Below are 24999 nucleotides of genomic sequence, written 5' to 3'. Positions count from 1 at the left end.
CATGTTGCAGTATACAAATACAAACCATGCAGTGAAGGCGGAGCATGAAGGTGGGGGAGTTTAATTTAATAATAATTAGCATATTAGTAGGATTTGGGTAAAGTGGAAACTGTGTGTAACAAATGTTATATTCACTGTGTTTATGTAGTACTATAAACAAATTCATAAACATATTTATTTAAAATGAAAGCTAAAAGAGCTGGATAGACGTGAACCTGACTGAAGTTTATTGTAATGTATGCTGATGAATTGTATCTCGTTATGAGTTTAACTAACAGTTCGTATGAGCGTAAGCATGTGAAAGTGATGGGTTGTGTATTAAATGTGTGTGCACTCAGATAAATGCTTAAATCTGCTATTGTTTCTGTGAAGGCTCTCAGACAATAGGCGAGTGAAAGCCCCCTCTCTGAGGCTCAGAGCTTTTTATTTTTTTCACTTGGGGTCAGTGGAGTCGCTCTCATTGTCCCGGCTGCATTGTGGCAGTGAGAGACAGCCGAGCTCGACACACTGAGGCTCTTTATTCTCATCCACACGAGCTGCAAACTCTCTTCTTCATGCATTCTTCAGCTCCAGGTCCTGTGTGGGAGAAACTCCAAGACATCTGGAGATTAATAAAGCTGTTTTACATCACAGCGCTGCTGAATACTGCGTTCTGATTGGTCAGAAGGTGTTGATTCATTTTCTATAACAGCAGCTCTGACACATTTATACTGATGCATTTCTTCTTATATGTATATATTATTTTCTTTAAAACTAGCAAGCTTTAAAATATTTTTTAACTGAAGCATTAGAAAAAAAATACAGGATAAATACATAGCTAAAAACACGAGCACTGCTTTCACTGCAGATATAATAAAGTATAAAGTATAAAGTATACAATACAGTCTCTCCTAACAAAAATATAATCAAGTGTCTTGTGTCTGAAAACAAAACCAAACCCATTTCCAATATTTTTGGATCCTGGATATCTGATCAGTGAAAAAAAAAAGTAAAATCTCTGTTTATTTAACATTTATGGAAGGAGTCTCCAGTGTCAGCACTTTGTAACAGTCAGAGGAGTTTATACCTCGTTGTGGTTTCTGTGTAACGTGACAAGCTGAGTTTTTTGTCTTAGAGAGAAAAAAAGAGGCTGGTGAGGGAACGGCTGTTTATAGCTGCTATAATGTATGTGACAACTTGTTTCATGGACATTCCACAATGTTAAATGTAACTCTAAATGGATAAAAAGTATGACTTCTTTCTTTAATAAATACAAAAAAAAATTATTAAACTACTGTGCTAAAGGAAACTAATTAATGCTGGAATGCAGTGTTACCAGACCAACAACTAACCAGCCAATCAACAACCAACAAATCAACCAACAACCAACCAAACAACCAAACAAACAAACAACAACCAGCAAACCAAACAACAACCAACCAACCAAACAAACAACAACCAACAAACCAAACAACAACCAACAAACCAACCAACCAACAACCAACCAAACAACCAACAACCAAACAACAACCAACAAACCAACCAACCAACAACCAACCAACCAACCAAACAAACAAACAAACAAACAAACAAACAAACAATCAACAACCATTCAACAACCAACAATCAACAACCAACCAACCAACCAAACAAACAACCAATCAACAACCAACAATCAACAACCAACCAATAAACAAACAAATAACCAAACAAACAAACAAACACACACATACACAAACAGTGGTCCATCTTCATGTGGCCCAGTGGCCTAATGGATAAGGCATCAGCCTCCGGAGCTGGGGATTGTGGGTTCAAGTCCCATCTGGGTCGCTCATCTCTACTACTATTAACCAGTTCTGTTTATATTAAAAAAAAAAGGCTCTGTCTAGCTCTCTAAGGTGTTCCTCTGAGAGAACCCTTCAAGGTTCTGTGTAAATCCCTCCAGCAGAGCTCTTCTCTTTCACAGAAGATCTGAAGTAAGATGACAAATGCTAACAACTGTCTCGAATGATTCCTCAGAACAATCTCATGGCACGTGTGGTCCGACGTTTCTTCAGTTCCCCGCTCACAACTCACAGCTAGTTCCTACCTGTAGTTAGCTCTTAGACTCAAAAAATGGAAGAAAAACTTATAACCGTATACGACCTCGCGTTAAACGTGGATAGAGACGTTACAGAGAACAATAAAGCGTGGAAGGAAGTAGCAGAGATCGCTAGTGCCTCTGGAGAGTGTTTCTAGCTAGTCAGTTAGCTTCCACTGCTAATATGCTAATAGCTAATATGAAGCCAAGCACATCACATGTAAATCAAACAACCAATTTTCACACGGATCAGTGTGTTATTTAAGAAGAAATACAGATATATAAGTATATGGTGGCAGTTAGTTAGCTCATGCTGCTAATCTGCTAACAAAGCTAATACAAAGACTGTACATCATGTGTGGGTTCCAGCAGCAGCACCGCGCTCAGGGGGAGAGTGTATGTGAGGATTTATTTTCAGCTCGTGCTCCTGGTCCTGACACACACCTCTAACCTCAACCAGACGTCCAGTGAAAAAAAAAAACACACTTTTATTGCTCCTGCTATTTGTGTCTGTATTTGTATCAGTTTCGACCACATTATTGATTCATTCTGCATAATGCATTCATATTCAGTTACATGCCCAGTGTGTGTGTGTGTGTGCGCGCATGTGTGTGTGTTTGTGTGTGTGAAAGTGGTCATTGTCAGCAGAAATTTAGCTCAACAGGTCAAACGGCACACACAGAAGCCGTCCTGTGTGACTGAGTGTATTTGGGTTAAAGGTGAACATTTCAGTTTTGGACAAACGTTCACTTTAATAATGTTTATATGATGTCATGATTAAATTTATTGAATGAAATGTTTTCAGAGGCCTGTGTCTCATCCAGCAGTGGTGTATTAACAGTGTGTGTGTGTGTGTGTGTGTGTGTGTGTGTGTGCATATTATATAACATCCTACTACACAGTCAATAGGAGTCTCACTGCACTCACACTCTACTATAAACCCCATCAGTGAAGTACTGACGTGATAAAGTACTCTTAGATAAAGACCAGCTTCATTTATTCAAAAATAAGGTTAAAATAAATAAATAAATAAATAAATAAATAATGATCCCAAATGTATTTCTTTTTTCTTTGTATTGTGAATTTTTTTTTAAAAAATAGCTTAATTTCTAACTTTAAATAAACAAACAAACAAATAAATGTCAAATGAAAAATATAATCCCAAATATATTTGCTATTTTTTTCTTTTATTGTATTCGTATTATGAAATTTGAAAAATTTGTTTTATTTTAAACAAACAAAAAATTGTCAAAAACATTAAAATACCAAATTTATTTTCTGAAGTTTTCAAATAATTTTATGTAAATAAATCTACAAACAAGCAAACAAACAAACAAACAAACAAATAAATAAATAAATAAATAATAGAGAAAATCCCTGTTTTCCCTTTTATTTGTATTTGTTTACTGAAATTAAATTAAAATGAACAAACAAACAAATTAATTAATTAATTAATTAATTAAATTTTAATTTAGTTTAAATTTCCCATCCATAAATAAAAGTAAAATGCACTGGAGGATTTTTGTGAAATTATTTGTGATGCTGCTGCTGATTAATAATAATAATAATAATACTAATAATAATAATAATAATTCTTATTATTATTATTTATTTGACACATCTGCATTAAATTCTATAAACATCTATGAATATATAACAGAAAATCTGTGATAATACAAGTAGAAAATTACATTTAAAAGTCATTGTTTTATAATTTCCCAAATAAATTATTGCAAAATATATGTAATATGTAACATTATTTATTTATTATTTACTTATTTATTTATCAGACAGACAGACAGATAGATAGATAGATAGATAGATAGATAGATAGATAGATAGATCACTTTATTCATCCCAGAGGGAAATTTCACTTATAGAAGGAACATAAATAGTATACTAAAAGTAATTTAATATTCTAAATGAAACAAAATAAGAATATGTATATATATATATATGTATATATGTATAGAGAGAGAGAGAGAGAGAGCCGAGCTGAACGAGTCTTCTCCTCTCTACAGCCGAGCTGAACGAATCTTCTCCTCTCTACAGCCGAGCTGAACGAATCTTCTCCTCTCTACAGCCGAGCTGAATGAATCTTCTCCTCTCTACAGCCGAGCTGAACGAGTCTTCTCCTCTCTACAGCTGAGCTGAACGAATCTTCTCCTCTCTACAGCCGAGCTGAACGAATCTTCTCCTCTCTACGGCCGAGCTGAACGAGTCTTCTCCTCTCTACGGCCGAGCTGAACGAGTCTTCTCCTCTCTACAGCTGAGCTGAACGAATCTTCTCCTCTCTACAGCCCAGCTGAACGAATCTTCATGAGGATGCTGTTTCTTGTCCTGTGAGTTTATCGAGTGTCCTCTTTTCTAACCTCAAGACCATCCAGAGAGCAGCCCAGGACCGAGCCAGCCTTCCTGATCCGTTTGCTGAGCTCTGATGTCGTCTCCCCGGCATACTGCTGCACAGAACACTGCACTGGCCACCACAGACTGGGAGAAGATCTCTAACATCTTGCTGCAAACATTAAAGGACCTGAGCTTCCTCAGAACGAAGAGTCTGCTAGCTCAACGTCCTGACCCATGAAGGTAATGGTGCTGGTTGTGGTTCTCTTCCTCCTGTAGTCCATCACCATCTCCTTGGAGGAGCAGATGTTTCTTCTCACACCGAAGTTCTCCTCTTCCTGTCCATCCCTGATGCACCTGAGCTCCACAGAGTCGTCAGAAAATTTCTGAAGGTGGCAGAGATCCGAGCTGAAAGTCTGCAGTGTACAGGGTGAAGAACATGAAGTAATGTAAATCTAATGCTCTTATTTATTATTATTATTATTATTATTATTATTATTATTATTATGTTGCTGTTTCATACAGAGGAACACTTCACAGGACTGTTCTAGCTAATCGAACAGGTTGATTGACCACGCCTCTGCCAGGACGCACCTGATTGGCTGAAACAGGAGCAGCAACAGGAAATGAATTGTGATTGCGTTAGAGGGCGCTGTTTGTCTCCGTACCGGGGAGGCATGAGCGCATTTTGTGTGTGTGTGTGTGTGTGTGTGTGTGTGTGTGTGTGTGTGTGTGTGCGCGTGCGCGCGCGCGCGGACACTCCGGGAGCGCACAGATCAGAGCTCAGCCCCATCCAGCCCTGCTCTCTCTGCTTCTCTTTTTCTTCCACACTGGAACAAGTGTCCGCGGCTTTTGTGCGGGATTCACGGACTCACGGTGCGGGGAGGATGCACGCACGCACGCACGCGCTCACGCACGCCCGCGCGCGCCTTAACGGAATAACACGATCACTGTAACCTTCTCCAGATTTCATTGGATTTGAGGCGATGACGGATTCATTTTGCGCGCACTTCATATTGTCGGAGTACAAATAAAACAAAACGTGTGTGTGTGTGAGAGAGTGTGTGTGTGTGTGTGTACGTGTACGCGCGTGTGGGAAAGTGGATCATGCGCTTCACTCCGGCGTCTGTGTGGTTCTGCGCGTTTTCTAACAGGTAGGACAGAGAACATGAAGAACATGTAGAACATGAAGAACATGTAGAACATGAAGAACATGAAGAACATAACATCTGCTTCATTTCATTTCTGTCATTTCTTTATGAGCAGTGAATGTATGGAATGATGAATATCAGTATCTGTGTGCTGGTGTATATGGAGGATGTTATGAGGATCTGTGTGTAAACATCACACACACACACACACACATACACACACACACACACGCGCGAAACACGCACACACTCACGCACGCACACGGACGCACGCGCGGGTTACGGGTTTTAGTGACATCACGATCATTATAATGACAGCATGCTGTAAAGTATTTGCTTTGATGCGTTTAATGTTTGAGGAGAGAGAAGACACGTCTCCATGCTCAGTAGAATTCAGACTGATCAGTCTGCAGCTCACGTGCCACAGCCTGCATGCATTAGGGATGCGCCGATACACCGATCTCACCGTTATCTCGATGCGATACCGATATCACGATCATCTCATTATTATTCTGGAAATTCTCCAGACTCTCTGCATGCTCTGACACCAGTGTGGTGACCATCTGTGTCCTGAGTGAAATCCAAATCTGTCTCGCATGATCACAGTGTAACATATCGCTCGGATACGGCTCGGATACGGCTCGGATAAGGCTCGGATACGGCTCGGATACGGCTCGGATACGGCTCAGTGGATCAGATTTTAAATATCTATACTCAGATCTCTACTCTTTACACGTTCTTTAAGGCATCCTTGGATACCGAGGTGTTCTTAGCTTTCTAAAATAAGGTTCTACTTCACACCCTTTCAGAGGGAAACCCTCTGTTCCAGGGTTCTACATGGGAACTTGAGGGTTCCTCTGAAGTACAAGCCAGAAGGGTTCTACATGTTCTATAGACTTCACTTCAGTATCAGCTCTGATCGCAAAATAAAGTGCTGTAGAGAGACAGGCTGAGAGATAGACAGGTGGATAGACTGAATGATGGATTGCTCGACAGACAGGTGGAGAGACAGGTAGACCGATAGATAGAATGATAGACAGACAGGGAGATAGATGGACAGATAGACATACTGACAGACAGATAGAAGAGAGAGAAAGATTGACAGAGAGATAGACTTACAGATACCCAGACTGATAGATGGACAAACTGGACTGATCGTACAAACAGACAGACAGACAGACAGACAGACAGACGGACGGACAGATGGATGGATGGACAGACGGACATTTTGAAATAAAAAAAATAAGGAGTCTGTGAGATTCTTTGGTTCATCTCTCTGGGAAATCCCCTGAATGTTTTCTGTAAAACTCGACAGCAGTGTTTTCCTCTCAGAGAAGCTTGCATGTAGAACCATTTACTGACACAGAGAACCCTTAACTAGCCAAAGAACCTTTAAAGAACCCTTAAAGTAAACCTGAACTGTAAAATGTTTCAGGCCATTGTACACTGTTAGAAAGAAGGTCTGATCTAGAACCCTTACGGGTTTCTTCAGCAGTCCCTCTGGGCTGAGCCTTAAAGGTTCTGTGTAGAACCCCCCACAAGGCACTTCCACGTATGAGTAGAGCCTTTAAGAACCTTTAAGATCGCAGTTCACAGGGTGTGAATCTTTTCTGAATGGTGTAAACTTCTGAGCCGCAGTGACAGTTCCGTTCAGTCCTGGTGTTTAGAATAATTCCACACGGTACAGAGGATTAGACGTGCGGTTCTGCGTCGTGTCTGTCTGAAGTAAGGTTCCACATGTCTCTTTCCTCCTCCTGAATGAAGTGAAGAGGGAGTGAGCGCTGGTATTAATGGTGTTATTGTATAGTTGTGTATACAGAGGGATATAACGTTGTGTTCACGTTTAAACCTTTGACTCTGACTTGTAATATTTCATCGTCTTCACATCTCCAGCTGTTTTCCTTTTTCCTAACAAGCGCTCTCTTCACACTGTGTCCTTATTCGCACTGACGGAATCTAACGGTTCTCCGGCACAGCCTGACTTTGTCCTTCTTTTTTAATTCTCTATAGATCTGAGCGCTCAGTGAACATGAAAAGAGCAGACGGTGTGGATTAGACCTTTATTATTCCCCGGCTTTTTTTTTTTTTTTTTTTTGGACGTCCTCCCTCTCCTTTCTCTCTCCATGTGGGATGTAACGGAGCTTCTCCTTGGTGGTTTGGAATGAAATGATGGCGACGCGTCGGGGTGATGACGGGGAACGTGCAGCCGCATCGCCAGCGTGTGAGGTAAGACATGAACATCACATGTGAATATTTGAGATTCGATGTTACTCAAACTCAGTATATACTGACTATACACACGTGTGTGCTAGAAGTACTCTGTGTGTGTGTGTGTATGTGGCAAATACACAAGAGCACTGTGTCTGTATCACATTTTGTACTGAAATGGACTTTGTTGGGAGTGAAGCATGGTGGTGGTAGTATCATGTCGAAAGCTACCCTTGACCCCTTGGTTAGTTTTCTAACTAATCCCCTCTTTACCTGCTCACTAAGGAGGATGGTCTCCTTTAGATAGAGGCGTGGTGTGAACCCAGGTGGAACTCGAACCCTCAACTCTCGGCTCCTGAGGTCGCCAGGATGCTGATTATATCTTTGAAGCCGGGATTTTAAAGTTTACGAGGTGTAGTGCCCTTGTGTACTCGCCAGACAGATTAGTTATAGAACACAAGTGCACTAGAACTGTAAACTTTAAAACCCCTGACTTCACTTGTGTTCTAGTTACACACACTAGTTTTAGTGAACTTGTAATCCGTCTAGACACACATCTAGCATGTTCTAGCATATGTTGTCTACACACACCATTTCTAGTGCACTTGGTTTCACTCACTGGTTCGAGTGCACTTGCATTCTAGCTACACAAAAATTAGCATTAGGGCACTTGTCAATCTTCTAGCAAGTTCATGTGCGCTTCTATTTTAGCTACACACACCATTTCTAGTGTACTTGTTTTCCAGCTTCACGCATTACTAGTGCAGTAATTTACTTGCTAAACACTAGTTCTAGTGCACTTGTTTACGACCTACACACATTGGTTTGTTGGCTGCACACTACTCCTAGTGCACTTGATGTAATAAAGTGAGACAGTGTTTTGGAGATCGTCTGTGTGTGGTGTAATTGTGTTTGTTTGTCTCAGAGCTGCCAAAGTTGGCAGTGTGGATTTGGGACGAGGCCATGTGCAGTGTCTGTAACTGCACCACTGAAGTGTGTGTGACAGTGTTTACTCTAACGCACTGTGCTTTTCCAAAACCGCACGGTGTGTGTGACGCGGGTGGGTACAGTGTGTAAAACAGCCGTCTGCATCTCATAAAGTCCTGAGTTTTGTTACGGAGTGAGAAGAACATGCACACACACACACATACACACACACACGTGACGTGGATGCTGCAGGAGGAACTTCGAGCCTGGTGTGTTAATCAGTTATGATGATCATGAGGTCACCTGAGGTCATCCTTCGTGTGTGTATGGGAAGTTAAAGTGTAACTCTGATTCTCAGCCGGGGTCCTAAACACACACACTTACAATATGTTTTGACTTTTTTTTTATTTTTCCAGTTTGTTTTTGTGTGTTTTGTGTGTTTTGTGTGTTCTGAAGGCCATGGTGTGAATTTTTCTATTTTTTCCCCGTGGTTGAAAAGTTGATTTGTGGAGTTTAGGGGTTTAGTGATCATATCAGTATGATCTAATATTGCGATATATTATATTACTGTACATTTGTTGAGGGTCTCATTATCATAATACATCCCTACAATGTGTATGTGTGTATGTGTCGAAGACTGAGCTAAATAAATGATTAAAGAAATTAAAGAAATGATTTAATAACAGATTCAGTACAAACTTGTAACATCAAATCAGCTGATTTGAAATTGTTATAAAACAAAAAAAGTGTAAAAACAAACAGAAATGTTATTGTACCACCATATAAAATTGAAGAAAAGAATAGAATAGAATAGAATAGAATAAAATGTAACATGAAGTCACATGACTTAATAGTATACTATAAAAAGATATTGTGATATCTGTGATCATGATGTCCAACTCCATCATGTGGTAAATCTGTAGTAAATTAGATAGTTTCTTCCAAGTAGAACCCATTTTTAGAAGCAAAGTACCCTTAATTATCCAAAGAACCCTTAAAGAATCCTTAAAGAACCCTTAAAGAACCCTTAAAGAACCCTTAAAGAAAGCTTAAAGAAAACTTAAAGAATGCTTGAGGAATTATTTTTCTCTAAGAGTGTGTGTATTAACTGGGTAAGCGTGTGGTACAAACTCCGTATAGAATAGCTCATTATTCTAGAGGAACCTGTCGGGGGTTTAACATTAACCTACATGAAAAAGGGTTCTTGAATGGATTGCTGGATGATTGAGGGTTCTTAATGTCATAAATCAGGTTTCTTCTTCCATACATATTCACCGCTCTTGAACTGTTCCACATTTGGTAGTGTTACAATCTGGAACTGAAAGGGACTTCATTTGACATGAAGCATGCTGGTGGTAGCATCAGGGTTCGCCGCCCTAATCAGGATTATATGTCATGAATCAACCCAGAGTACTCTGTAATATTGTGGTGGGGAAAAAAAAATCAGTATAGTTTGTAGAATTAAATTAAATAAAAAATGTAAAGTTTGTTTTGCATAAGTATTCCCCTCCCCTTGGAGTGAAACCCCAGAAGTCACAGTGGCATTGAATGACGTTTTTTTTTCCTGTGGATGTACAAATAAAAAGATAAAAAATATGTTGTTAGGTGAAAGGGTGAGTGGTTGTTCTACTTGTCCGGCCCTTCGCCACGCCCATGTTGAGAGACGGCAGAGTGTGTATCAGCTGCTTTGTGCTTGGTTAATCCCATATCGAGAGGTTTAATTGCGGAGGCTGATTGCCTTCATGTCAGTGATGAATTCGGTCCGATCGATGCTTCCCTGGAGGCTTGCAGCGCCTGCTTTACGTCAGACCAATCGGGCGGCGGCGGAGGGAGGGGTAGACGGGGGGTAGACGGGGGTTAGACAGGGGCAGACGTCCCATCGCTCCATCCATCTGCCGCGCTGAAGTCTGTAGGGACTCGACGCTTCAGGGAGAACGATAAGGAGGAGAAAATGTGCTGAGAGTGGGATCGGAGTCGGAGGATCCGTGATGCTGCTCTTTGTTAGTGTGTGGCTGTGAGATGTGGGGGGGCAGGGATTAGGGCGGGTCCATGTACAGTAGTGCCAGTGCGAATGTTTTGGTACCTCACTATTCAATTCAATTCCAAACACAGGAAATTACAATGCAGACTGCAAACACATTTGATTGCTTTTTGATTATTTTTTTTGTCTATTTTGACAACTGATTATAATTTACATAAACATGAGACTTAATTTAGTTCAGTTTAATTCAATTCAGTTCAGAGACCTTTACTGGCATGACCATTATAGTACTGAAAAAGCATTGAAATGGCAAATATTTTTTTTTTAAAATAAAAATAGCAATAACAAAGAAAAAGCAAAATACAAATGCACATAAAACACTTGATTCTCTCTATAATGTTATATTTCATAAAAAAAAAAAAAATTCATCCAGGAGTTTAAATCTGCTTCACATGGTCAGTTTTCAGTCTTTCAGGCTTTCAGTCCGTTCTTTACTTTGCACTGTACACTCTAGAACCATAAACTGTTCTCTGGCTTGTCCCTCTGGAGAACACTTAAAAGATCTTTGTAGAAACCAACTACTATAACAAGACAGATAGATAGATAGATAGATCACTGTTAATCTCAGAGGGAAATTCACAGCAAAAAGGCTCCTCATCAGATTACAAAAGGAATCCATTCAGAAAGTTTAGAGTCCTCAGCTTTCAAAAAGAGCCTTAGAGAAAGCCTTTATGTACGGGTACGTGCACTTTCACGGAACAAAAATACTAAATTAAGACCATTAAAGGGTTCTCTTCTCCACGTGGAACCCTGCATCTGGGGAAAGTTTCCTGTTTCGAAGAGACTTCCAGGAAGCTAAGAGCCTTTACCTGAGTAAGACAAGGAAGAAGTTTTTATACATATATAAAATGTAATTTATCCATTTCATGCATTAATACAGAATCATTCATGAAATAAATGTGATGCATGTACAATGTACTGTACGTCATCATCCTAAAGTTTCAGTCAGTGATGAATAATAAGTACAACTTTACATCTTATATTTCCAAATAAAGATTCAAGAGAAACTAATGCGATAATAATGTGAAATAAACACACACACACACACACACACACACACACACACACGCGTACACAGAGGAGTGTATGAACAGAGTCGGTATCAGGTGTTAGTCATTAAGGAGTGTCTGTGTTACTGCAGGAATGAAATATGATGCGTCACAACAATAAAAATAAAATGTGTGAACCAACAGATTCAGAAGGATTACTCATACAGATCAGCAGTATCCTCACTGCATTATAATAAACACCTACTGAGGGAAATGCAGCAGAAGTGCAGGAGCTGAGGAAATAAAAACAGTGCTTGCTTATTGATTCGGACATTACTGCTGTCATTCTCTACTCCAGTCCTGATGACACAGACCTCTCAGATCAGATCAGATCAGATCAGTTAGATTAGATGAGCTCATCTTGAATTCAGTTCACTTCAGTTTAATTCAGTTTGATTCACTTTAATGAGCTTTATTGGTATCACAGTTACATTATTGCTAAATCATTGTAACAACATTTTTTACTTTAAACCCATGATAAAAATAGCAGTGAGAAAAACAAATACACAAATCTTTCTATCTGTCTTTCTCTCTCTCTCTCTCTCTCTCTCTCTCTCTCTCTTTCGGATTCAAGTAGCTTTATTGGCATGGTAAAAGGCTTTACATTGCCAAAGCAGACTTTTGGAAACATGTCAGAACAATAACTACAGAAATAAATAGATAGAAACAAATGTACATACATTCAATAATACATTCAGAGAGAAGCACTAGTGATGAAACTCTCTCTCTCTCTCTCTCTCGCTCTCTCTCTTGGACTGTCAGAGCACTCAGTAGGTGTGGAGGGTAATTAAAGCCCAGCTGCTCCTGGTCATTAAGAGAAACCCCCTACAACCATCGAACACACACACACACACACACACACACACACCAGCTGAGGCACGTTGATCAGGCTTTGCTTTCTCTTTCAATGTCAGATGGTCCATTCCTATAACAGCACATCACTAAGTGGTTTATTCCTCTTATACCAAAGCAATTTGCCAAAAATTACAATTTCTTTATGTATTAAAGAATGACATATCATACTTTTTGATCTGTTTATCGGTACATTTAATGTTTCCATGGAGCAACTTACTTAGTTCCTGTTGTCACTTACAGCAGTTGTAGCATTATAGCAGCTATAAACAGTCATTTCCTCAATAGTCTCTCTTTATTCTCTCTCTTTTCTCTTTCTCTCTCTTCTCTGCATCTTCAAATGCAGCTTGTCATGTTACTGAGAAACGGCAAAGACGCGTAAACTCATCTGACTGTTACAGAGTGCTGACACTGGAGACTCCTTCCATAAATGTTAAATAAACATCTCCTTCACCATATCAATGATTACAAGTTTTTGAATTGTTTACGTGGAGCGTGCGCTGTACGAGTCCCTGTGAATGAGCGGTTACTATAGTAACGATAAGGTATGAGAAGGGGCGCATTAATATAACCCTGTGATTTGTTACTGAGCCTCTTGCCTTTCCGTTGTCCCCTGTTTCAGCAGCTCTATATTTAAACTCTCCTTGTGCTCAGGTTTGCGAGTGAGTTGTTTGCAGATCTGCTCCTGTATTTATCCAGCATCTCTCCGTACGAGTGCAAGGAGCAGAATTCTTTTCAACGAGGCATGAAGGCCAAAAACTGATCCTGTTATGCTGGAAAATTGGATGTGTGCAACCACAGGCCCATGTGTTCAGCAGAGAGAAACATATTTTCATACCAGTCCTGATTTGAGGCGGGGTGGAGACGCACGAGATGCTCAGCTTCAATGTTTTTCATCCAGCGCACAATGAATCGAATCATATCTCCTCTCTGAACTTAATAACGCCGAGAATCAGCGCTGCATTAAATATGATATGAGATATGTGAGGACGTAACTCTCAGGGAATTCAGTATAAAATATTTGAAATGTCAATTTCATATGAAGTTGAGTGCTCTGTTAAACATCCATCAAAGTTTGAGTAAAAAAAAAGATAGGAGTGTGATAAAACACTGCTCATGTAATGAACATGCTAATCAGAAGAGGATGGGGGGAGTGGCCTAATATTCTAATGAGATGTTTGATTGACAGGCTTCTGAGACTCTGCAATGCAATAAAACAGAACAGCACAGAATTAGGAATCAGCCTCTGTGGAGTTATAGGGTTACGTAACAGCTACGCTTGCGTTCAGACATTAGGTTAGACTAGCCTTCATATGCTACGTTAGATTTTAGCCGCTAGGTCAGATTAGCTTTCACACTTTAGGTTAACTTTCACTTGCAACGTTAGCTTTTTCTCACTAAGTTAGCTTTTGCTCAATAATGTTCTTTTTACTTTCACATTAGAAAAGGCTAATCATACAGAAACACAGCTTTTGTAAAAAGTCTTGTGATTGGTGAGGGTAGTGCTTACACAAGCATTAGCCCCACCCATTTAACTTGACAGATGTTATTCGTACTGACAAACTTCATCAGCAACCAGCTAAGGTTTTATCTAAATTCCCTACAATAACACAACAACAGTACACTACTAATACTGGAAATAAAGTCAAAATATTTGAAAACCAACTCTTGTCTAATTCTTCACAGAACAGATGGCAGGATGTGACCTCTATCTGACCTCTATCTGACCTTGAATGACCTACTGTCACCTAAACGACTCAATTTTAAAGCAATTCCTCACTGTGTAAATGCTAATCAGTTCACAATGCTACACTAGATCTTGCTAGCATTTATTCAGTGTTAGTGTGTAATTCTGTTATTGCGCTTGTGTGTGTGTGTGTGTGTGTGTGTGTTCTGTAAAGGGAAACTCGTATTCCATCCTCGTGTGGAATTCCTGCCACTTGAAGGTCACTTATTCATAGTTGCCAAGAAACAGAGTAGTGGCATGTGCTCTGTTATCTAGTACACCGCGCCTCTGCTTAAGCTTCTTCCTCTGTGTGTGTGTGTGTGTGTGTGTGTGTGTGTGTGCGTGTGTGTGTGCGGTCACATTTCTACCAGAAGTCCAAAAATTGTCTTGTTTTTCCATGGACTTGTGCGTTGTGCCACCGGAAAGGAGGAAGCCGCAGCTTCTAGCTCTGCATTTTTGTCTTTTTTTGGTCTGACTGCATTTATTTTTATCTAGCATAGCTGCTAACTCCATTCTTAGCCACTAGCATTGGAGACTGTTAGCTGATTTAGCTGTGATCTTCTGTATGAGCTAACAGCCTCTTGTGATTGGCTCTGATTGACACAGCTGAGCCTCTCGAATCACTAGAGACCCCAAACCTCAGGGGACTTTGACCGAAATTCCCAACTTCCGACCGGGAAGAGCCGTTCCCGTTCACCTGGGAGTTATCAGCTCTGCTATTCAGCGTGGGACTGTTTCGGCTCCTGACAGGAAGTCAAGCTGCTTCCTGTTGGTCTCTGCTCTCTTTATTCTGAATGAGTTTGTGAATGAATGATGGACAGGATGAATGACAGGTATATGATTGGCCTCATCCCTGAGAGATGTAATGAAAAGTTTTAAATCGGGAGGCTAGGATTCTGGGTTGGGGAGAAAATCTCCCGTTCATGTTCGTGAACAGAGGAGCAACAATAAAATTTCTCCAGTTTACTAAATCCTCACACACATGCAAGCACTTTCCAGATAAAATGATAAATAAGTGGTGTACTACAGGCACTAAGAACAACCAACGAGTGCGTGAGGAAACTCAGTGGATAACCCATGAGCAAGCAGTAGAACAACAGAAGTGCTTTTCTGCTTTTTCAGGCTGAAACAGTGGACAGAACAAACACAAATAAAATTTCATAAAGCTGATTCACTGAAGCAGAACTTCCAAATTCTGTGCATTTTGCATCGGAGCTCCACATTTTAACTTCGGATTACTATACAAAACGAGCAGTCTTATTTTTCCTCCGATAAAAATAGCAGATCATATGATTCTGGAAGCCCCGCCCCCTTCCCCTATTTCACATCAGTAATCTCTCATCTCCTTTCGTCTCATTTTACTGCATGAAAGATGCGCTGATGTCGCGTCCCCACTTTCTGTCGTGTTAAATGGAGAATGTTTTGTTCAATAATATGGAATAGCTAGCTAACTTAGCTAACATTAGACGTGTATAGAGTTAACGTCAGTAGTGAATAACACATTTCTGACGGTTCCACAATCAAAACGTGATTAAGTGCAAAAAGAGGCGCCAACATTTTTAATCCCAATTCTATAAATATGCAAATTGTAAATTGCCTCCACAGACATACACTAACACACCCACCACCCCACCCCCTCCCCCCCTCGGTGATGCTGTACAATCCTCATTTGCATATTGGAATCTGATTGGTTGTTATATTTTATGACTCAATAACTGACACAATAATTAAGGATTTAAGCTGTAAATAATACGACATTCATAAAATCCTTTAAATTCATTTACAAAATTTGTCAAAATTTAGAAACACTAACTAAATAAATATATGTAAATGATATAAAGTTTAAAGTAACTTTACATTTGACATTCTTCATTTTTGTTTTATATTATTCATACAGTATATTATACACTCACATACAACACATACACATTTGAGATTGATTTTTCTGGTTGATGTGTGTGTGTGTGTGTGTGTGTGTGTGTGTGATCTGACATGTATCACTGATTCCATTAGACTGAATGCTGGAAGTGGTGAGCTAATCAGATTCAGACTGTACCATTCTGTACCGTATCTTTCTGTTTGCTTAAAGAAGAAAAGAGTCAATGTACCTATTTATCATTTCGCAGTTTTGTTTTCTGTAATCTTCCACCTTTTTCACAACGCTTCAGCACTCCTTGCTGGTGGAGTGTAGTTTAGTATTTGTCCTGTTAGTGTTGCCGTAGTTGCACATTGTGTAGTTTTCGCTACAGTTTTGATCTTTTAGGGTTTGTTTGTAAGTCTGTCGTTACTTAAAATGCGTTATCCAGAAATGTTTAACTTTATAAGAGACTTTTATTTTCAGTGTTAAAACTATTAGTGCCAGTAAACACTAGTGCTATTTCACGACATGATGCAGCAAACTGTCACAACTACCGTACGCAACTTACGCCGTACGTGTCGCATGCAGAGCTCACGCTTCGTAAAATCGAATTCTTTATCAGAGACTGATTTAGTGCCACTGAGACTGAAGACATTCAACAATAAAGTACGTGAGAGAAACATTTGATGAGGAGTGTGAGCGCAGCTATAACGCTCGTCTGAAATCCACCAATCAGAGGACAGCAAACTCAGGAAACAGCTACAGGAATGCTAGTGATGATGGAGATAAACAAAAAAAAAAACCCTTCAACCTCACTATGAAGAGTGTGTGTGTGTTTGATGCGAGCCTGTTTCCTGCTCGAGCTGATGTCTGGATGATTGATGACGTAAACAGAGCGCAGACATTTTGTTTAATCACAGGTCTATCGTTAGAGGATCTTCAGCGTATAATCGGAGATGCAGAACACACGCTATCATACAGTTTTATTGGGATCTCGTACAGTGTGACGAGGAATAATCTTAAAAGTCTGCTGAAATGACGCAGTGTAAAACTAATAAACACTAATCAAATCTGCGTGGTGAAAATTCCAGCTGATGTACACGGAAAATTATTCAGGAACGCTAAAAAGAAACTTATTCCCTGTAGCAGTTCTTTTATTCGGATGATTTCTCACCCGGAAAATTTGTAAACCTCGGAATCACCAGCCAAAGGACAACAAGAATGTTATTAGGACAATCAGTAACACATTTGCCAGGATCTAACGTTACAAAAATAACGTTTCTGCAATGTTCCAAAAACATGATGGAATTCTGGTTTACTCTGCAATGTTCTTATCACAGCAACATTTTTATTTAATGCTTTATTTATATTTTATATAATTTAATTTTGTTTTTACCAAAAATGTTGGAGCAACATCATAGGACGATTATAAATATTATGTAAAAACATTCCTTAAACTGTTTCTAAAACATGGGCGTAAAATTGTAATTAATTAATTTATTTTTATTTATTATATTTATTATTTATTTGAGCAGCAGTGTCATAGGAACGGTTATAAATGTTTTTTTAAACATTCCCTGTTTGGAAAACCTGAAAAAAATTATATTTATACATATTTATTATATATACTGTATATGACATGTAATACATATAGATGTATTTGTCTTTTAATTGTATTTATGTTTTTAATTTTTTTTCAATTTCTTATAAATTTGATTTGCAAATTTGATTTTTTTCATGAATAATTAATGATGGATAAATGAACAAATAAACAAACAAATGAATACATTTTATTTACATATACTTATAATTATGATATTTATAAATATTTATTATTTATATATAAATAAATATTTATAATTTTTTCAACAAATTAAAAAAAATTAAACAAATGTTGGCATTATCACAAATTTCCTATCTAATGTTAAATCTTACATAAATTTTACATTTATATTACAATTTTAAATAAAATATTGTGGTAAAATTCTGGCTGCTTTATAGTCCAGAAATTACAGTAAATTTACATTTTATTAAATTAAATTATGAACATATTTCTTTTTGGCCACATTGTGGCCTACTGTGTGACATCAGGTGGTAGATTTATATAGATATACAGATGTGTGTGTGTGTGTGTGTGTGTGTGTCCTGGTCTTCATGTTCGTTCCATCTTCATTCAGTCTCTTGTGAATTCTCAATTTGTTTTTTTCCACAAATGGAATCTGGATCCAAAAATAACGTGTACATGCTGCTCTGCATGGCATTGCTCCTCTGTGTGTGTGTGTGTGTGTGTGTGTGTGTCCTGAGGCAGTGCACTGAGTTCAGACCTCAGTATTAGCTCACACAGACGGAGAGGACGAGGAGGGGTTTTATTTTAGATTCATTGACACTATACACACCTGACTGTCTTTAATTAACAGGCAGAGCTGATGTGATTCAGTAAAACTGTATGAAATCAGATCATTTGTTTATTCCTGATGTGGCAGTGTGTGTTGTGAAATAGCTTTTAACCTGTTAACGTTACACTATATTGCTATTAAGGGTGTAACACTTTTAATAATGTATTAAAAAAAATGTATCAAATATGATGAAAACTTTGACTCCTCCTCATCTCCTATTCTTATTTCCTGTTTTTTGTCTAAATGGTCGAGCGAGCTTCACGTTGAATTCTCTCTCTCTTTCTCTCTCAGTGAATTTTCATACTTTTAAGAAACAGTGCTGTGATTAGAGTGCATATTTTTTTTTAAATCACATTTATAACAAATTATTCTCTAAAATTTAGTTAATACTATTTTTATTTTCTATATCAGTTGCAGACAAATCATAAATTTATTAGCTAGCTCACAGTCCCATGTTCTGACCCGGAAATCGAACAATAATAATAATAAGGCATGGTGAGCTTGATAGCTAGTTAACGTGCTAGCTCGTGTATGTACCATCATGTAGCGCATCGTATTTGTGTCCGCAAGTTGTTGGTAAACGTTTCGGCTATGAGCTGTGATTATGATTACGCGATGTGTAGCGTTTTTATTTTCTCTCAGTGTTTCAGCGCGAGCTGACTGTGTGTAGTAAGCAGGAGAGTTGTACGACGTGTTTGCACGTTATATTTTGCGCATTATAATTCGTCACTGTTTTCACAAACCTGCGTGTTCACGATTCTGAAAAGATCACCTGACTTCGCTGCAGGCTAAATTATCCCGCTAGTAAAAACCAGCAGGTGTGTGTAGTAGAGCTGCGTGATATGACGATATAAAATATCGATATCGTATTCCACGATACACTTTTCTGTCGAAAGTTAATCTAGGAGTAGAGTTTTCCTTCTTTTCTCTGGTTGTTGAATCTCCTTGTCCACCGGGGAACTACGAATAAAAAATGAAAAGCCTGGACGTGAAATCTGCTCATCTCAGGTTACTGATTTGTCCTCTATTGTACATATAAACTTAAAATAAAGGTTTTGTGTGTCTTGAGAGTTTCTTCAGGAGTCAGTGATGAGGAGCTGAACACATGCTGATTAAAACAATTAAAGCAGATGAACAAACGCAAAGAAAGGTTGTGCAGTGTTGCATGTTTCTGAGTAAAATTTTCATACTCCTCTCCTCATACTCCTCATACTCCTCACACTCCTCTACTTATACTCCTCTCCTCATACTCCTCTACTTATACTCCTCACACTCCTCTCCTCACACTCCTCTCCTCATACTCCTCTACTTATACTCCTCTCCTCACACTCCTCTACTTATACTCCTCTCCTCATACTCCTCATACTCCTCTACTTATACTCCTCTACTTATACTCCTCTCCTCACACTCCTCTACTTATACTCCTCTCCTCATACTCCTCATACTCCTCTCCTCATACTCCTCTACTTATACTCCTCTCCTCACACTCCTCTACTTATACTCCTCTCCTCATACTCCTCACACTCCTCTACTTATACTCCTCATACTCCTCTACTTATACTCCTCTCCTCATACTCCTCTCCTCATACTCCTCTCCTCATACTCCTCACACTCCTCTACTTATACTCCTCATACTCCTCTACTTATACTCCTCTCCTCACACTCCTCTCCTCATACTCCTCATACTCCTCACACTCCTCTACTTATACTCCTCTCCTCATACTCCTCTCCTCACACTCCTCTACTTATACTCCTCACACTCCTCTACTTATACTCCTCATACTCCTCTACTTATACTCCTCTCCTCATACTCCTCTCCTCATACTCCTCATACTCCTCACACTCCTCTCCTCATACTCCTCATACTCCTCACACTCCTCTACTTATACTCCTCTCCTCATACTCCTCTCCTCATACTCCTCTCCTCATACTCCTCTACTTATACTCCTCACACTCCTCTACTTATACTCCTCATACTCCTCTACTTATACTCCTCTCCTCATACTCCTCTCCTCATACTCCTCATACTCCTCACACTCCTCTACTTATACTCCTCTCCTCATACTCCTCTCCTCATACTCCTCATACTCCTCACACTCCTCTACTTATACTCCTCTCCTCATACTCCTCTCCTCATACTCCTCTCCTCATACTCCTCATACTCCTCTACTTATACTCCTCTCCTCATACTCCTCTCCTCATACTCCTCTCCTCATACTCCTCACACTCCTCTACTTATACTCCTCTCCTCATACTCCTCTCCTCATACTCCTCTCCTCATACTCCTCTACTTATACTCCTCACACTCCTCTACTTATACTCCTCTCCTCATACTCCTCTCCTCATACTCCTCATACTCCTCACACTCCTCTACTTATACTCCTCTCCTCATACTCCTCTCCTCATACTCCTCATACTCCTCACACTCCTCTACTTATACTCCTCTCCTCATACTCCTCATACTCCTCTACTTATACTCCTCATACTCCTCATACTCCTCTCCTCATACTCCTCATACTCCTCTACTTATACTCCTCATACTCCTCATACTCCTCTCCTCGTACTCCTCATACTCCTCACACTCCTCTACTTATACTCCTCTCCTCATACTCCTCACACTCCTCTACTTATACTCCTCTCCTCATACTCCTCATACTCCTCACACTCCTCTACTTATACTCCTCTCCTCATACTCCTCTACTTATACTCCTCTCCTCATACTCCTCATACTCCTCTACTTATACTCCTCTCCTCATACTCCTCTACTTATACTCCTCTCCTCATACTCCTCATACTCCTCATACTCCTCACACTCCTCTCCTCATACTCCTCTCCTCATACTCCTCACACTCCTCTACTTATACTCCTCTCCTCATACTCCTCTACTTATACTCCTCTCCTCATACTCCTCACACTCCTCTACTTATACTCCTCTCCTCATACTCCTCTACTTATACTCCTCTCCTCATACTCCTCATACTCCTCATACTCCTCACACTCCTCTCTGACTCCTCATACTCCTCACACTCCTCATACTCCTCATATTCCTCGTACTCCTCATACTCCTCTCTGACTCCTCATACTCCTCATACTCCTCATATTCCTCGTACTCCTCATACTCCTCTCTGACTCGGCTCTCTGATTTAGCTCCTTTTTAATGTTTCATGATTTGTTTCATGCTGTCACACTGACACTCGGCATCTGGCTGTTATTAAATATGCATTGGACTCCTCCTGTCCCTCAGCATCACTCTGTAACTGTGCAGCGTTGCCAGATTGGACAGTGTTCCCTCTCAGCTGGTCATATTTAAATCACTTTTTTATCCTTACAAATATTTACACTTTTTTTTCCCTCAGCTGCATAAATAAAAAAGCGCCACATTTGTCCCTGAAGCTTTTCATCTTTAATGAGTATATATAAAGTGAAGATGGGAAAGAGAGGTAATAAAATAAAATCTAACCTTTACTTAAAATAAATTGAAGACGTTTCTACAATACACAAGATCCGAGCAATAGAGTAGTACTGCATTAAAAAAAATAAACACTGTGATACTTTATTTAATGTCTACAAAATGTATTTATTTTTATTTTTTATATTTAAAATGTTTTATTAATTTAAATCTAAAATAATTTAAAGGCTGTAGTTAATTTCTGATACAAAGTATGTATATCAGACCAGACACGTGACTTATGATTATTAAAATCAAAATATTAATTGAAATATTAATTAACTTATTAAACTGACATTTAATCATATTTAAAACACGTGTTGATGAGAAATTATCGAGCAATGATCTATTTATATTATTATAGATATTATCCATACATACAACATATATATGGATATATATATATATATATATACTGTGTGTGTGTGTGTGTGTGTGTGTTGTAAAGCATCTTGCTACATAAGCAGCACTGAGGTTTATGCCTTAAACAAAACTAGAGCAGAGAGCAGAGAGATGGAGAGTCTTAGAGAAAAGATGGAAATGAGAGGAAGAGCGAGAGAGAAAAAGAAGGAGGAATGAGTAGAGAGTGAGAGATACATAGAGGAGGTGAGAGAGAGAGGGATGGAGTGCAATTCAGCTTTCCCACTCTGATGTAGCACAGAGAGAGAGAGAGACAGAGAGAGAGAGAGAGAGAGAGAGAGAGGTTTCAGGTGTGTAGCGGTCTTCCTTGTCCGCTATTAGCATGGAGTCATTGGTGCAGAGAGTAGACGTTGCAGGGTGCTGGGGTGCCCACAGGACCTGCGAATGAACACACACACACGTACACACACACACACACTCTGATGCGGATGGAGTTGGGGTGAAGTGGTGTGATTGTGCACACTTACCATGGCTCACCTCGGGATGCTGGGCTGCATGCTGAACCGCAACTCGTCTGTCAAAAGCCTGATCTGTGACCTGTACTGCGCCTTCAACACACAGGTGTGTGTGTGTGTGTGTGTGTGTGTGTGTGTGTGGCTGTGTGTCTGTATGTCTGTGTGTATATCTTCTGTCATGCACTGTTTCCTATCTCATCTATAGCAGTACCATGTACTGTGGTTTTACTGGTTGTGTGTGTGTGTGTGTGTCCATACATGTGAGTTTCAGCTATCTGTCCTGTAACACTGCAGTGTAGTTGAGTGATGCTGAATGAATGGCTTGATTCAGTAACATGTGGATGTGATAGAGTTGCAGTCAGAGCCGATCAAACATTTATGTTTCTGTGACAAGAAATATGTGTGAATTTCATTTTCTGTATGAAATACAACAGAAATGAGGCTCGGTCAAAAACATGTATATATTGATTACTGCAGCTGAGCAGACTGTCAGAATGGTCAGTCAGTACCTGTTCACATCTGGTTCTGACTGACCAACTGTACAAAATGTACTGACTGACCAACTGTACAAAATGCGAACAGGTACTGACTGCCCAACTGTAAAAATGTGAACATGTACTGACTGCCCAACTGTACAAAATGCGAACAGGTACTGACTGCCCAACTGTACAAAATGCGAACAGGTACTGACTGCCCAACTGTAAAAATGTACTGACTGCCCAACTGTAAAAATGTACTGACTGCCCAACTGTAAAAATGTACTGACTGCCCAACTGTAAAAATGTACTGACTGCCCAACTGTAAAAATGTACTGACTGACCAACTGTAAAAATGTACTGACTGCCCAACTGTAAAAATGTACTGACTGCCCAACTGTAAAAATGTACTGACTGCCCAACTGTAAAAATGTACTGACTGCCCAACTGTAAAAATGTACTGACTGACCAACTGTAAAAATGTACTGACTGACCAATTGTAAAAATGTGAAAAGGTACTGACTGCCCAACTGTAAAAATGTACTGACTAACCAACTGTAAAAATGTACTGACTGACCAACTGTAAAAATGTACTGACTGACCAACTGTAAAAATGTACTGACTAACCAACTGTAAAAATGTACTGACTGACCAACTGTAAAAATGTGAAAAGGTACTGACTGGCTAACTGTAAAAACGTACTGACTGATCAACTATAAAAATATGAACAGATACTGACTGACCAACTGTAAAAATATGAACAGATACTGACTGACTAACTGTAAAAATGTGAACAGGTACTGACTGGGTCAGTATCAGTTATTGGTTGAGACATAATTGACATCATATATGACATTAATTGTATATTAGCAATATTAGTAAAATACCCATTATATTCCATTGTGTCTCCACTGTCCTGTTTTTATCTGTGTGTGTTTGTGTGTGTTTGTGTGTGTTTGTGTGTGTGTTTGTGTGTGTGGGAGTGAGATAGAAACTTTCTCCTGATACCGTTGTTATTTATAGAAGTGAAAGTGTTCCATGAATGATGTCTCTCTCCGGCTGGCTCGGTTCCCACAGTGGCTCAGATGAACATGTGGGCCGTGTAGATATGTAACATTGGAAATCCTCTGTGTGTGTGTGTGTGTGTCTGTGTCACAGTTATCTGTACCTGAATTCATTAACTTGTGCAAGTTCTACATTGTCTGTGGTTGTGATTTGTAGTTATCTGTATGCCAGTGCACTGTAATATTAAAGACATTGAGTTCATAAATGTATAATTATCCACCACTGAAAATCATGATGCATGTGGCACATTGACAAAATTGATTAGATTCGTATTTTTATATTACATAATAATTCATGTAGCAATATTAAATGAGCGCGTGAAGATATTTTGGCCTGAAATTAAATTCTTCTTAAACTATTTCAAAATTCTCCTAGTTCCTCCAGTTGTATTAAAATATTCTAATAAACTGAACTGTACTGAAAAATAATCAGCTTGAATTGTGGTAAAATTTAGAATTTTATGATGCACTGAAAAATATTTTTAATGATTTCAATTAAAACGCAAATTACTCAAAAGCAACATGG

At 39.2% G+C, this 24999-nt stretch overlaps 1 protein-coding gene and 1 non-coding gene across 4 annotated transcripts in view; both read left to right on the top strand.

Annotated features, from left to right (window-relative positions):
- Positions 1-1736: 1736 nt before the first annotated feature.
- Positions 1737-1809, top strand: trnar-ccg (transfer RNA arginine (anticodon CCG)). The gene has a single exon. It is a non-coding gene; the product is annotated as a tRNA-Arg (tRNA).
- A 3314-nt stretch (positions 1810-5123) lies between these two features.
- LOC113547543 (rho GTPase-activating protein 21) overlaps positions 5124-24999 on the top strand; it is an 89992-nt gene continuing 70116 nt past the window's right edge. Inside the window, exons 1-2 of one of the 3 annotated variants that reach the window (XM_053235273.1) lie at positions 5124-5556; positions 7564-7779. In XM_053235273.1, the coding sequence (XP_053091248.1) occupies positions 7720-7779 (60 nt within the window). In that variant the 5' untranslated portion in view covers positions 5124-5556; positions 7564-7719. Of the gene's footprint in view, positions 5557-7563; positions 7780-22818; positions 23040-24999 lie in introns of those variants that run through there. The other 2 variants (XM_053235272.1, XM_026947923.3) reach the window with 2 other exon arrangements.

The sequence above is a fragment of the Pangasianodon hypophthalmus genome, chromosome 1, assembly GCF_027358585.1.
Source record: "Pangasianodon hypophthalmus isolate fPanHyp1 chromosome 1, fPanHyp1.pri, whole genome shotgun sequence".
In the NCBI taxonomy this organism is placed as follows: Eukaryota; Metazoa; Chordata; class Actinopteri; order Siluriformes; family Pangasiidae; genus Pangasianodon; species Pangasianodon hypophthalmus.
The sequence above is the reverse complement of the archived record's forward strand: the minus strand, read 5'-3'. Positions and strand labels throughout refer to the sequence as shown.